This window comes from Echinococcus granulosus (genome assembly GCF_000524195.1).
Source record: "Echinococcus granulosus chromosome Unknown EG_S00151, whole genome shotgun sequence".
Taxonomy (NCBI): Eukaryota; Metazoa; Platyhelminthes; class Cestoda; order Cyclophyllidea; family Taeniidae; genus Echinococcus; species Echinococcus granulosus.
In genome coordinates, this window is record NW_020170531.1 from 20,858 (window position 1) to 36,283 (window position 15,426).

Here is a 15,426-nt window from a genome sequence, read left to right on the forward strand (position 1 = left end):
ATGTGCTCAAAAAGAGGAGTTTGGATGTAAGTGTGTAAGTGTTTCCCACTGTGATACTGCGTATGTTTGTGTGGGCAAATCCATATTGATCCCCATGGCTACCGCTTCAGCCCTCTTTTGGATTGCGTCACGGTGTGCACAAACCCACGCACCAATAGCACCACAGCAAATACAAACACATCATCGCTTCTTCTAGGCATAAGGGAAAACCCACTGGTATTTTGGGACAGTTTCTACACAACAGTAGGAACGAGCTTCCTTTCGAGTGTTATTTGAAATTGCATTCACACCTAGTGGTAGTGGAACTGTCTAAAAGTCTTTACATTTCAATCCTTGTCTTGTCATCACTAAAATGGGACTTTTGCTTGTTGTGAATGAGAAAATATCCTGTGTAAAATACATGATTCTGAGATATCAACGGAAAAAAACATTTGATTCAAGTGGTCATAATTTACCCAATAATTACTTAATAATTACATCTGCCCTGATCTCTATGGCTGAGTTGTAGACCCTAACTTGACTGAAGAAGAGCATCTGTGGCTGTGAAGACGCCTAGCAGGAGGGTTGAAAATAACTTCCACCTTTGGTGAGGACGCCAATCTCGTCTTCTGTAAGAATGCTATAAACAACTGAAGCGACAAAGAGACTGGAATCATCTTAAAATCTGTCCTGAAGCTGTCTACGTTGCCTACATGACAATATTAATTGCGTGGGCAAGTAATACAAGCACCTCGACTAGCTAAATGAAACGTAGGTGAGAGGGCATGACAAAAATTGAGCAACTCACTCTTGGCTGCCAGGCTACGGCCCACAGACCAGCTGCCATGAGGAGACTGAAGCACAGGAAGATGGAAAAGAAGAACTAAAAAGGACATTCGAGGTTTAAATAACGCCCTTTTACTTACTTAAAATTTGATGAACTCCCAAGGATTTTATTTAGTCTTTAAACGTGGACAACAAAAACTTGCAATAACAGGTATCAATCCCACTTCAGTCTGTTCATTTCCTTTGACGAAAAACGAGAATTCATTTTAAAAAGAGCAGAATTCTACAGGAAAGCCAGAGTCCAGGACGTATGACATCGAATGGCCTTTTTCGGACACGATGGACTACGAAAGGCGCACATGACCTCCATTTAATGGACTAAACTCTAAGGTTATAAGATTGGAAACTTCTTGCATGCCGTACCTGACAAGACAGACATGGTTCCAACTACAATTCGCTAACCCCATCTTGGGCCGTCTCCACATCGTGTCCCCACATTCAGTTTTAAAAAAGGGCCGCTGAAATCATACACCTTTTTGAGTAGTATGGTAGTAATCAATTCCACTTGACTAATGTCTTATACGGTATTTATTCAACTGCTTTAATGGTCTTTTCATGAAATTTTAGCCCCACTACTAGTGAGTTTTCTTTCGCGAGTAAATTACCTTCCTTAAATGTTTCCCTACCTTTTCCACAAATGACCTTTGAAAGCACCAAAGAATTTCCTCTTCCCAATTTGAAAATTATGTGCGTATTTTCGTACGACCTTTGGATAATATAATATAATTCGTAGAAATGAAGCAATTTTTTTACTTTCCATAGCAAGAAAATGTAGGTGAATGGCCATGATGAGGGCGAAGGATATCAAATGAATTGCGAAGCGTTCACGTTTTCGGTAATTGTTAACCAAGGTATTAAACCCCAGCGTCACTAATTGCAAAGTTTAGATTTAGCATGATAAGAATGGGTGGAAAAAATTAATTACGATATAGGAAAAGTAATCTTGTGCGGTAGATTTCCTCCTTATACCAATGCCACTTCGCTTTGCAACTGGATCAGGTCATGAAAGAAAATGTTCATGCCATCCTCCTATCACTCAATCAGCGCAGAAATAGAAATTCCCATAAAGCGATTTTTCCAAGACTTACAGCCATAAGCAGGAATTGGCTTTCACGAATTGCCCCACAACAGCCGAGGAATCCGACGAACATTATAATAAATCCAACAGCGATAAGTATATTTGCACCTGAAGAGAGGCATGAAAAAATCACACCCTGAACCTTCACAGACAGCATCACGGGCTTATATTCCAGCTCGTATGCCTTTAATCTGCAGGAACTGAAAGGTAAATTCTCGGCGTTTCAATGGGTCAGACCATTCTCTGATTGGTCAAAAGGAAGGGGCGCGATAATTGAAAATGCGGTAATGTCTACTCACCGGACGTGGCGGCGGGGATGTGGGATTCAAGTGGTCCAAAATGTCCGGTTGCACGAGCCACGATGCCCCACACAAATGCAACAAGACCGATAATCTAAGCAAGGTGCACACGTTTTAATTTCGTCATTCATGGCAGCTTTAATTTTTGCACATTTTACGTGCTCGCAATTTGCGACCCCACTTAGCCCCAATGATCAGTTCGGCTCATAGGAAGAATTAGGCAGAAGTTTAAAACATGGGACAGGATCTTGGAGTAGTCGTGGCGTCTTCATTTTCGCCAGTTTTTGTCATGAACAACCAAATTTTTAAACTGCTTTAGTAAATCTCCTGGGTAGTTTGCTGGAGCCTAGCCAAAGAATACCGCTGCAAGAAATCACATCAAACTTGGAAGTGATGTGTTAATAAATAAGTTGAGTTTATGTTAATCAAATCTGGAATATGCACTATTAGTACCAGTCAGCAGAATATCTTTGTTTTGCTTTGATAAATGCTTAAAGGTACTCGTTTTATTGTAAAAACTGCTTTTTTAAATGCCTTCTGCTTAGGAAACGGATTACTTTCAAATGTTGGGTAGAAATATTGCATGTTTATATGTACTATCTGAAAAACTTGGTTTTTCGTATTTTTAAAACTTAAAATGCGTTCCCTGTTGGAAACTGCCTCACCAATGTGACGTTTTTCATGAATAACGGGACTGTGTGCTCTCTTATGCATACGTTCGTAGAACAAAGGCGTGAACTGCTTTAAGAGAGGGTCAAAATCATTCTTCATTTTTAAACTAACTCCTTCCCTCTCCCCTGAGGTGACGTATGTGCGTCGAGTTGATTGTTAAATGGGAACCTGATTACAGCAGACACAATGCCCAACGATGGCTTTAAAGCACACCTTGCAATTCTATTACTGCCACCGAAACACCATCGCTGTCGGCGGTTTTTCCAGTCGTAAAAGTGCATCAAATTAATGTGAAAAATTCGTGTGAGATTTTTGTAAAAATAACGTTAGTAATGCACAGTACTTCACCTACTCTAGATTCAATTGTCGGTTGAACGGCATTTTCTGTATCCTACCTTCGTTTTCACACTGGGGTAGCAAAATAAGATTTTTTATCTTCCAAAATAACCTGACAAAATCAACTTTATGAATACTTGATTTTGACGTTAAATTTAAAGCTCAGATGTAATTCCACTCGGGGTTTCCTCGATGTCCATTCTTTTGAAGTCTGGAGGTGAAACCAGATGTTAACAGGCTCTTGGATATCACTATGCACAAATGTAGTCCAAAAACAATTAATAACATTAGCTGGCATTGCATTTAACCAATGCGCTCAATAAGGCAACCAGAATTTTATGCTATATAAAAACAGTACCTTTTCTATTTATTCATTCATTCATTCATTAAAGATGTGGAATTTTTGATGTGATTTCTGTTATTTAAAATCCAAACCTGGATCTACTCGCTGCTTTGGTGGATAATCCCATGAGTCGGAGTGACTTTCTGCCCTAGAGCGCTTAAATACACCAAAGCATTTCATTAACTACGATATTACGCAGTTGGCCGTCCCAAATCGTACCAACTTTTCCGTCGTGAAACCGTCGTGGCGTGTGCTCGAACACTCACTTCTTCAACACTGCACCGCACCCTCTCTTTTTAACCGATAAATGCTATTAAACAATAGAAGCGAAAACTTGTTAAGCTTTACTATTTCTTCAGCGTCACGTGTATGACACCCCAGTTGTCAGATCTGAGCGCAGTGTCACAAATGTGCAACATGTGACCTTAACCGATTCATACATGGTTAGTCACGTAGTTGACAAATAAAATAGGTGGATATAGGATGTTTTTGGTCTGTGGATAATTACATATTTTTAGTTTTTCAAGAATTAATGGCAATTGGTCATATACAGTGGGTGTCCGACTTTCCTCTGAGAGCCTAATAGAGTATGTATTAATTTAGGGGAAGATTCGTGTATTGAAAACCATGCTAATTACGTCTTGTTGGTACATAAATAATTGTTTGATAATCAGCAAATAGTAATTAAAGGATGCGTGAAACTCACCCAAGCGACGAGACAGAATGCGAAAAGTGCATATTTAACACATTTGAAGCATCCGGTGACGGAGACCTTAGCCATGGCCGAATTTTGAAATGAAATAAAAGATTCTTTTACTATCCAAGCTGGTCACTGATATCAAAAGTCCACTGGGTGTGCGTGCGTATGTTTGCTTGCGCCATTATTAACTTATGCCTTTGACCACGCGTATGCTGATTGGTTACAAGGTGCAGATCAAGGGTGCTTGTTATTGGTGGATTTCATGGTCACTGGGCCATTGATTGGGCGCGCCCATTGAAGTCGGGTACACTTGTGGACGTGTGCATTGGATGGCCTTCTTAGTGGCTTTCGTTCCATCCATTCCGATTTACTTTGACACGATCTTTAAACCAGAGATTTTAGCAGACTGAACCAATAAGGACTCTGTATTTTATTCCCTGGTGCAGGTCTTTGTTATTATGTCCTGAGTGAGTCAAGAACAATCAATGTGTTCGAGTGTGGTCTTCATTGAAGTAGCTTGTTCTATCCACTTGTAGCACAAAACCAGTTCTATTTAGAATTGGTGACGCTGCATTAATGACGACACCAAATACTTTAATTCGCCAAATTAGTGGTCCGGGTACTGAATTCTTTATTTTGTTGAGAAGTTTTCATCACAATTTCACTATTTCTAAATCCCCTGTGTTGAAACAATGTATCAATTTTGCCTCTTGATAAGAATTTGTGTAAGTGTTGCCCTTTAGGGCAACGTAGGTGGTTACTACTCCTAACGATCTAGTGCGGCCTACGTCAAGAAATGTTCGCACACCCTAATTTGTTTTTAACACTTGCAATTCAGATTGCTAGGGTTGAATACTGTCGAAAGGTAAATTAGTGATTTGTTCTTTGCAAGTTTTTTTTCCGCTCAACCGCCTCGCAGACCTACCATGCCCAATAATATGTCCTCCATTCTGTTATAGGCAAGTCTCTGAGCTCCAAACTTTAACTTCATAGACCGGCTCCTAGATCCAAGCCTTACAGAATGCAGGTGTCTACCCTAGATGGTTGAATCTATGAAGACCCACCACAAGAATCAAAGGAGTGCCTGAACATTAAGGACTGATAAAGTGAGGTTTGGTTTAAACAAGCCACAAATGTAATCAGGAGAGGCTTTGGAGATGTTTGCTTGACGAAGCACTTCACGTCAAAGGCTAGGAACATGCTACTTTTTTCTTTTGGGCAAATGTTACTAGGAAAAGTGATTGATGTGCCAGTATAATCATCCAAATGGATTCCTCTTTAGTGTAATTCGCCTTGAAAAGTGCGCAATATTTTTGGAAACTCCAGTCAGGCTTGCAGTGTGTACTACCAGTAATGGGTAACACCCTCTCTGGGGTGCTAAGGCAACACCGGTACCAGAGATTGGCTGCATTTTACAACAGAATTTGTGATCATGTAGAGGTGTGCAAAAGAGTCTCCAAAAGTGAAGAAAATGTGCTGTGATTTGGCACGTATTTAATTTCGTAATTATCTACACAGGATCGCTATTCTCAGCAAGTTGTACTTCTGCCGGGTGGTGAGGCCCCGCCGGCCACGCCTACAGCCTCCCAACTCAGCCGCAAGTTAGCCATTAATTTTTTTTCACAGTGGTACGGCGTATTGGGGGTTCAAGGAGGACTAGATCAAAGATGTCTATCTGATTTGTATTCTAAATTACTAAAATCTTTAATGTAATGGGGCACTTCAACCATCGGTACAAGTCCCAAAGGAAATTCGTTCACTGCATTCCATAAACTGGAAGTACAATTTCGCATTTCATGGTTTATTGGTACGTTTTCAGTCGATCCTATGGACATTTCAGAGCCTGGTTTTTTTGTTTTAAAAAAAAACAACATTTTCCCAACCACTTCGCACAATGTGCTTTCCAACGCACAAAAATGTTCTGTGTATAGAATCGCTCATTTTACTTACCCAGCCCAACAAATCTAGTGGAAATGTACAGTGGTTGTCTCTTTTGATTAAAAATTTATGTAGTCCAACTCTCGATTATTCACCATTGTAACCTCCAGAGTCGACTGCTCAGAGAGCCACTTCGCTTTAGACAACTCCGGCTTTACTGGGTTGGGTAAATGAAGGCCAAGTTTGCTGAAAGAATGAAATTATGAAAGGTTTTATCATTGTATAGGGTTTCATCATTCAGTTATTGATGTAGCGCCCTACTGACACTTCAAAAACCTGTCGGTCAATTTGGCATACTAAACTCACAACTGTTTGGTACGAAGGTCCAAGAACTGCTCCTTAACATCGAGTTTGATTTCCTCCTTACTAGTCTTCGGGAGTTTGACCATTACCTTTGGAGCGCAAAACCGAGTAATTTAGAATGGATCAACAGCCAGCATTTGGATGGGATTTAGACATTTCAAGGGTAGACTTACCACCATGTATTCACAACAAGCTGTGGTTGCATTTTTGGGACTCATTTGGAGATACATGTCCTCCGCGCTTACATCCTGCTTGAAGTGGATTTCATACCTGAATTAAGGACCGCAATTCGACTGCGATAATGTAATGCTAAGAATAGCTAAGTTGGTGTAGTCATCTTCTATAATGACAATGAAATAGCTGTCTAAAGTTCCCTAAAATACTTCATTGGTTTGGAAACTAAAGCTGTGTTCTTTAATATTTGCCTAATTAGGCACAACATTGCTACAAATATTACTTTCATACTACGCTCTACTACTTAAAAGTACGCAGCTAGCCCTGGTCCTCGCCACCTCCATATTCAATTCACTTCTACTTCCCAAATGTGTATTCTTGGGATCATGCAATTGTCTGCTTAGATACAGAAAAAGTGGATAATTAACACTTGGAAAGATGACGTTGAAGAAATCGTCATTTTCACTGACTGTTGGTAGACATTTATTTTTATAATATTACAGTATTACCATTCTGATCATAGGCTGAGACTTGTGGTGCTTTTTGAGAGATTTCTGTTAAATTTGTGTTAGGGTAACGTCGAAAAAGTTAGAATTGAGCATTAAACCTTCACTCATCTAAGACCTACTTTTGATAGACGAGATTGCTCTTACTAATCCATAAATGCTTAACCACTACCTTAAGAGTGTATTTAGTAATTTTCTTTAAAGTTCTACTTTAGCGGGTAGTAGGGGATTTGTGTTAAATGGTGTTGAGTTAAAACTCCTCATTTTTATTTTGAGATACTGTACAAATGTATTATGTTAAAGGTATGGAGAATTCATCCCGTGGGCCATGTTAAAGTGATCTCACTCGAGTTATTAATAGGTCATAAGGAAAGTAATGATTTTTTTCTCGAAAGAGCTTACTTAAGAAGCTTAAAATACTGAAGACTTGCGATAATTGCATGAGATTTTTGTTCTGGTAAAAAACTTTAATCCTGAAAGCCAAATAATGTGTTACTGATCATACCTTCTAATGAGGATATTCTGTAGGTGCTTAATATTTATTTAGTAGTATATTTAACTATATGGCCTTTCTTTCGCTTCGACTGGTTCTTTCTATCAGCAGCATACCTCCCTGACCATGCATATTTGTCCTCTTACGTTCGTAAAAGACTTTTTACCTTACCGGCGTGGTTAATCACAAACTCCAAAAAGATTTGAATGGCAGTATAATATCATTGTAATAGTCTAATTGTTTGCTTAACTCTCCATTTTAGTAATGGGTCAATTAGGGACTCCGCCACCGTACAGCTCACGGGCCGTGCCAGTAGCCACAATTCCTTATGCATATGGACGAAACATATTCCGCTTGAGTATTGTGTCTTCTTTCGTTTTCAGGGTAGCCTCGGTGCGTTACAATCATCATTACGAACGCTTTTTTAGTTTTCAATAAACTGCATAAATATATGATCCAGTGAATGCTAAGCAAGTTCAGTAATTTGCTTTAAGTGTGCTAAAAGCTTGATTTTGTTGGAATCCTAACATAATCCTTTTCAGGGTTTTTTTGATATTGTGAATACGCATTACGGTAATTTTAAATGCGTACTAAGCTTGGTGATTACCTTTCAATTCGTCACGAAACCATTACATCTCGCAGTGCTTCAGGGAGCAATTTATGTAAAATTGTGAGCAATGGATTTCAGCCATTTTAAAATAATAGAGGGTTTTAGTTAGCAGATTGAAAAACACCAAGCAAGTGGACGATTTTAGTCCAGTAGATGAGGTGCACACGAGGAAAAGGTGATCTTCCAATCATAGAATGGTTGTTTTATTCCGATGGAGGTTACAGTTTAAATTATTTTTTGACTATTTGAAATAACTCAGTTAGGTAAAAAGCCACTTGAACTAAATTATTAAAAATTAGAAGACAACTCCAACCCTGTATTTCACGGCTTGCAAACTTATTTTCAACATCGGTGTTTGTTGCAGAACTGACTAGTTAACTCAATTACTTAATTCTGTCTCATGGTGCCAAATAACCTTAATTGACAATAAAGGAAGTGCAAGTGTTCTCCAACTTACTCTGGTTGGGGCCGTGGGTCGTATACGTCCTCCACATAAGCTGTCTCGGGAATCTCATCTGCCTGCCAAATAGCATTCGGATCCGGTGGTGGTTTCTTCTCAGCCTCATCTCCTGTCGATAATTAACAGTATGTTGAAAAAAATTACCAGTTACCTTCCTTCTTCTTTTGCTTCTTCTTCTTCGGACCAATATCACCGGGATTATTTCGGATTGATGGTTTAGCTAACTGGAATAGAAAATACGTGTATTTTTTCCACTTTAATGGATTTATTTAGCCATTACGGTTAAATATTTCACCTTAAACTACCCGCATCAATTGCGATTCATTAAAGAAAGCAAAACTTACCCTTTCCTCATCACTTGAATCCTCATTTGGAGAGAGAAGATTTTTTAGGGCAAAAAGATCACTCGCTGTAAACATTGAATCCATGACTCGGTGACCTATTAAATAGTGTCCCGTTTAGTAAATTTGTTTTTTAGATAAATATGTTAATAAATAGGTTAGCCTTGCAACTTAGGCTTTAAGGATTTTTTGTCTTTTCAAAAATAATGAATAAAAAGTCCTAAAGTTGCGGAGCTTCTGAATAAAAATGGGATATTTAGAACTGTTAAAATGAGACTTGGGAAATGTTAAAAGTTCTGACAGGCTAGTGCCTTACTTTATGGCCGTAATATATTGCACCATGTAAAGAGTAGAGGGAACAGTGGAACTGAATCTGTCTTAACCTTTTTTTGTTGTCTTTAATCAACTGAAATGTGAGATCGGGAAAAACTCCACCATTCGTCAAGCCATGTAATCCGACGCTTTTAAGCCTATTTAATAAACCTACGAAGGGGCAAATCTCAATCCCTTGTACTGGGTCGTCCCATTGACTTGTAGGGAATTGTAGGCATTTGAAAATGCATGTAAGCGTTTCTACACAAGCAATGTAAAACAGACGTGGATCAATCCGTAGTTTATGCCACTGCTTCCCCCTTGTTTGGAACCGTTATACATATAGCCTGGATTAAACCTTATTCGGTTCGAGCTTGTCTGCCTTATAAAATGAGTTTAAAACAGTCTTAAGGCTTTTGAATAAGCGGTGATAGAAAGTATGGCTCAGAACTTATTGTAACTAATGCCAAATGTAGTAGTAGATTGAAAAAGGCTTTAAGACCATCTGTTTGGTGCACTTCACTTCTTTCCTACACATTATGAAAACACCTCCTATATTTTAGGTTGTTTACCAACTAAATGAGAGATGACTTTTATGTTCTAACGTTCATTGAGCAAGATATCATCTGTTATCCCTAAGCAACTCTCTTATTACTCATCCCCGTGGATAGTAATATCCCTGCCTTGTGGGTGTGCAGTCCACTTTAAGCACAGTTACTTCCTTGAATAGCTCATCCGATGATAGTGAAACCATTACTACCGAATCTGTCTATTTGATACGGTGCACCTCAGAATTGTCCAGAAACAATGGTTCCGTCAGAGGTAGCCAGCACAAGTCAGCCAATGTGAAGGAATTCCTATTAATGTCTTTGCAAAGTAACGCAGCGTAAGACCTCACGCCTCTCACCGCATGCATCAGAACTTAAAACCTAGAATAGCTACACTATATTAATATTGGAAGAAAAGAAATAATGCTTAATTTGGGGTTGCTTTATATTGCTTAGAGTAATTTTCTGCCTTCTTTAAATTAAGGATTCACGTGTGAAATAAAACAGAAAGGTGAGAAACAAATAGAGGTGGATAGTACTTGACCTGATTATTTGCTTCTAAAAATTTCGCGCCATTAGAGTAAATTTCCTGAAATACCAATGCCTTGTTTGCAAAGGATGATAGAATACATACTGTTGTGGTGATCATTTCGACAAGTAAAATATAGTACAAACTTTTCTTGTCAATTAGATTTTACATTAATATTCGCATTATCCTGTCCAAATACCTTTTAATTTGTCTTTGAAGGCATGGAATCTTGACAGTGCTTGTAGCTTCGAAGTGTTATTTTTTACAAAAAGGCACTCAGTAAGCTAATCATATTTTTGCGAGGGTGGAAGGTGCGGTAATATGCGATTCTTTAAGAATTCCATTCTAAGAAATGTCATCTATATCGTGAGTGCAAAATAAAGCGGTAAAAAGTGTGTGCAGGCTTATTTTTCCTTATTTGCTCCAAACAAGAAGGCCTGGTAGGGTAAATCTCAATCATGATCCAATCTTTGATACCTTTCAAGTGGATTCCAGTCGAAATACCCCCGTGACAAACAAGCAAATACTTAAGAAATGAGGAGAATAAAGAGTTTTGAAGTCAACAAATGGCCACTAAAAACACTCAGTTGCAAGAAATAGGGTTCTTTAGGCAATGGATGGAATTTATTTATGTAAATGTAACTTAACACCTGTCTCTTATCCCTATGTATAAATACCAAATCTTTGTCCAGTACCGTTTTCGGACTAAAATCAATGTATAACTATAAAAAATAAAAAATAAAACTAGAAAACTGACTGCATTAAAATTACTCTTCCACTCAAAAAAAGAATGCAATGTGAATAAAATAAAGTGCGTCCTTACAAGCTAAAAACTGGCAAAACTTAGTTCGATACGTTATTGTTATGGGAGTTCTTTAAGTAATCTGATAGAAATGTCTAAAATCAATGGGAAAATGAAAGTCTATATCTGCATATCATCCATTGATTGTAGGCACAAGAACCTTGTGATGTTAAACTTCTAAATAGAACACCACTCAAAAAGAATCGGCACCAAGCTGTACACGATTACAAGTTAGATTAAACCTAGTTCGAGGTTTTTTTGCAAAATTGTGGGGGAAACCAGATACCGAGATCTACGACCATATAGTCACACTGTAACCAATGGTGACCCAACGAGAAGGTGACGAAAATGAAATTATGGACTTTTTTTAATTTCGGTGAAAATGATAGAATACACGCCTTATATTTGGAAACAAAAAAATTCTAAACATTTAGCAATAAATGAATGGCGCTTTAACATTTTTTTCAGAATTCTAATTTCAGATCAGTTAAATGTGGCAGAAAGTAGACACAATTAGTAAAAGGAAGTATTCGCAAAGTATAACAACAGTCTGCTTAGGGTACCTGAGTATTTGTAAATAGTACCTCTATTGAAAGGAATGGCCTTCGGGGCTTACCAGTACCCTCTCTGCCCTTCAGTATGTAAATATGCATTCTGCCTTGATACTGAGGTTTCATATGATATCAGGGAATATTTGGGGCTTCACAGCTGACGTTAAGATTTCCTCAACTTTACCAATATGTAGTCTCAGACAAAATCCATGCCGCAAATCCAGTAAGGAATACTCCCATGCTTCGTTTACAAAAATGCATTTATATGCCTTTGCATAAATTTGTACGAAACACGTCAAAAATTATTTGTCATTCGAGTTCTGGATTTCAGGAAGTGTGCTAAAGTCACATGGCGGGTCACGACCTACATTTGCCTAGGTACCACCAAGCACAAGGAGGGATTTACTTACTGGCGCCAAGTAAAGTTTGTTCAGTATGAGCACCAAGAACCGTCTTATGACCAGTGGGGTCAAATCCAGTACAAGTTTGGAAGTCAAAACTCAAGACTAAGCTAACTATTAGCCCCAATTGCGATTGTGATTGCAAAGTTCGACTGTTTATGTGAACCTATTTTTGTTGAATGAGTAATTACATTTTTATAATTTTTTGGGGCAATCAAATGTAAAAAATCCTTGTGTTTGCTCCAGTTTTAAAAGAACAATAGCCTTATGGGCAGCCATATTGTTTCAGAAATTTTGTTTAAATAAGTCGTATAGCCGAGCGGTGTGTTTCCGTAATCATGGGTATCGGCACTTCCCGGGTTCTCAGGTGGAAGGGTCGAACTATGCTTTCTAGTATCGATAGTAATGACCACCAGTGGTATGTATCCTTTGTTTTAATCTTGTAGGGAAAAGAGAAAGGTTGTTAACCCAGAACTGTACCTAATTTCGGACCAAACAGGTGCTGTCTGTGGAAGGCTTCCCGGTGAAGTCAGTGGACAGCAGTTCCGAATAAGAAATTGCAAGGTATGTTGCTATTTTCCTTACCTTAGAACTCTTATGTTTTTGTTTATGATTACGTTAACACAGTTACGATTGATGACTGCTCAAACTGCACAATTATTTTTGGACCTATACAAACAAGGTATTTCGGCTCTTTTTTCATGCTCCTTTTAGTGTTTTTATCAGGTTTTGTGAAAACTGTACGATTTTGACTGCTTGTCAGCAATTTCGAGTCCGGGATAGCAAAAGTATTATTGCTTTCATAGCATCAGTTTCGGAGCCTATCATCGAAACCAGCAGTTTGATCCTCTTTGCTCCCTTCCAGCTTTTCTATCCTGAACTCCAAGGTATCCTTTTCGTTATACTTTTTTAGTTTTGAGTTGAATTGTGACTACTTTTGATGTTTGCCACATTTTAATTTTAGAAATTCTGGACTTTTTACATTTGCACCATTTGTTTGAGTTTTCTATCCCGTTATGACAATAACAGTGTATCGCTTTGTCACTGTGCTGTCTCTAATGGCATTTATAAGTTATTTTCTGCAAACATTTGAAGGTGTTTGTTTTTCACAGATCAGTTTCGTGCTGCCGGTTTGAATCTATTTAATTGCTCTTACTCCTCCATACACGACTTTTCTGCCAGAAGTACTTCCCCAGCAAACTATGCTTTTCTCCCCTTATCCGATGACATCTCAAAGCACATTCGTTTGCCAAAAGACCTTGAAGCTGAAATTAGTTCGGGCGATAATACTGTCCGTGAGTTTCCTATTTGGCTCTATAAGTATTCGTTATTTTCACGTCGCATTGAATATTCATTAATTATAAGAAGTTCCTTTATTTTATGCCTTTTGTCAGGCAATCTTTCATTTTTTTGTCTATCACGCCAGTGTACCTAGTTTTGTTTTTTTTTCTAGCGTTGTTTAGTTTGTGCTAACCCCAGCGTCTCATTCCTTACCGGTTTCCTACTCTTTGTCAGTCCCATTCCTTTTTTTGAAGCCTTGTGCCTCCTTTATGGCACTACAAATTTCTTCCTATATCGTTAGATGCTACTGTGATCCGTCAGTAGAAGATATGCTTCGACTTTTTTCGTCGTTGACTTGTTTGATTTTATCACGTTTCATTTTAATCCAACATCTCTAACCCTCTTGAGTATTCTCGTCAAACGTTCCTCTTCATAAATACACAGGAGACTTGTGTACTTTGATGTTGATTCTTTCATTTATCACTAATACCTTAAGTCCTACCAAAGCATATTTTTAATCCTTCAAACATATTTTTAAAATCGCAGACCTGGGAAGTCTTATAGATGCGAAAGTCTTTTGAAGAACGTGATGGGAATAATAGATTTTTTACTTTTCGATAGGCTACGCCACTGATACACTTCGATGTCGTTTCATTTCTCTCCAAAATCTAGTTTAATTCAAGTGTGTAACCGATGTTTTTTTTGAAGAATGTAAGAGGAGGAACTTTCTACTGTGCTATTGATCTCGTTCATTTTTGTAAGTTTGTCTACTTGAGTACAGCAGATACTAAAAAATGAAACGCTGTAAATATGCAGTAAGGCGGCTTTTTACGGGGTTCCTTCGTCTTGGTATCTTCTTGTTCGCTAATTTCATTGCACAAGGAACTATGACTAACTTTTTTCAGCAGTTGCGGGGAGATGAATACTCTAGAATGTCACTGGTATTAGTATTATCGTTTTTTAATGTCAAATGTTAGGTAGTGGAAATTACGGCCTTATATTCTAATGCGATTTTTGTAGGAGTTGGTTCGTACCATCTAAGTTTAAGTAAGCCTTTTTTCAAGTGGTTTTATTTCTTTCAATGTGTCTTTCGTGGGAGATGATAACAAATGCAGAGATGGTCGTTTGAGGTTTCCCTGACCATACCTATACTCGATGCTCTTTAATTAATTTCAAAATTATCACGGTTAATTAAGAGGAAACAAAGAAGGACTTTACTCCTTATCATTGTTACTTTGATGGCAGTTGAGTAGTTGTACCACCTTTCTTTGACGAATGAGAATTGATCAGACAATTTGGTGCATAGAGCAGTAGTAATTCCACTAAGTCTCTGCTGTACTCTACTATCGGTTCTTAGCTCTTTACATGTTTGTCGTAGGCTCTATTGCTACTCACATAGATCTCTGTCTAGCATTCCCATGTCTCCACTTTCCAGTATTTTAATATCAGAGGCCTACTTTTTGGCAGTACAGATCACGAACTACGGGAACGCTTATTTACCATGAAAACATGCTTTGAATTTGTCCATGGCTTTTTTATGAAGTGGTACCCACGTTTTTTCATGATAGCATAGGTTTAGTTTTTGAGGACATTCCAGTCCGAAAAGCCTCTTTTCTTTGCACTTTGTTAATTAAATCTGCCTGATTTATATACAATTTTCAGTGATTGCTACTAATATTTGATGTCAGTAGAATTTTTACCTTCTTTTTCGTTTATTGTAAATTCACTGACTTCCATAAATATAGGTGATAAAACGCTGGCTTACGTCTAACTTAGAATCGCTATATTAAGAAAAAAGCTTTCTATGAAATTATGGGTTTAGTTTTATGCTGTCCATGTGAGCCCATTACATAAAAGCCCTAATGATAATCACTAAGGGGACCAAGTAATTTCGTGAATGCTCTCAAAAACCTAATAACTGCCA

The 15,426-nt window shown here is 38.1% G+C and overlaps 3 protein-coding genes across 3 annotated transcripts in view; 1 reads left to right on the forward strand and 2 right to left on the reverse strand. All coding sequences in view use genetic code 11, as the record gives it.

The window, feature by feature from the left end:
• The window catches only part of EGR_09512 (CD9 antigen), a gene marked incomplete at both ends in the record, with an annotated part of 7,960 nt that extends 3,626 nt beyond the window's left edge, over positions 1 to 4,334 (reverse strand). Inside the window, 4 exons of the mRNA XM_024498761.1 lie at positions 788 to 862; positions 1,914 to 2,011; positions 2,203 to 2,296; positions 4,260 to 4,334. Of these exons, the coding sequence (XP_024346813.1) occupies positions 788 to 862; positions 1,914 to 2,011; positions 2,203 to 2,296; positions 4,260 to 4,334 (342 nt within the window). The remainder of the gene's footprint in view (positions 1 to 787; positions 863 to 1,913; positions 2,012 to 2,202; positions 2,297 to 4,259) is intronic.
• A 1,916-nt stretch (positions 4,335 to 6,250) lies between these two features.
• Positions 6,251 to 9,165, reverse strand: EGR_09513 (hypothetical protein; the record flags this gene model as incomplete). The annotated part of the gene is made up of 6 exons (XM_024498762.1): positions 6,251 to 6,377; positions 6,498 to 6,583; positions 6,668 to 6,764; positions 8,735 to 8,846; positions 8,889 to 8,961; positions 9,082 to 9,165. 6 exons carry the CDS (start codon positions 9,163 to 9,165, stop codon positions 6,251 to 6,253), a joined length of 579 nt encoding a protein of 192 aa, XP_024346814.1.
• A 3,394-nt stretch (positions 9,166 to 12,559) lies between these two features.
• EGR_09514 (hypothetical protein) overlaps positions 12,560 to 15,426 on the forward strand; it is a gene marked incomplete at both ends in the record, with an annotated part of 21,874 nt that continues 19,007 nt past the window's right edge. Inside the window, 5 exons of the mRNA XM_024498763.1 lie at positions 12,560 to 12,639; positions 12,668 to 12,785; positions 12,812 to 12,903; positions 12,948 to 13,108; positions 13,334 to 13,516. Of these exons, the coding sequence (XP_024346815.1) occupies positions 12,560 to 12,639; positions 12,668 to 12,785; positions 12,812 to 12,903; positions 12,948 to 13,108; positions 13,334 to 13,516 (634 nt within the window). The remainder of the gene's footprint in view (positions 12,640 to 12,667; positions 12,786 to 12,811; positions 12,904 to 12,947; positions 13,109 to 13,333; positions 13,517 to 15,426) is intronic.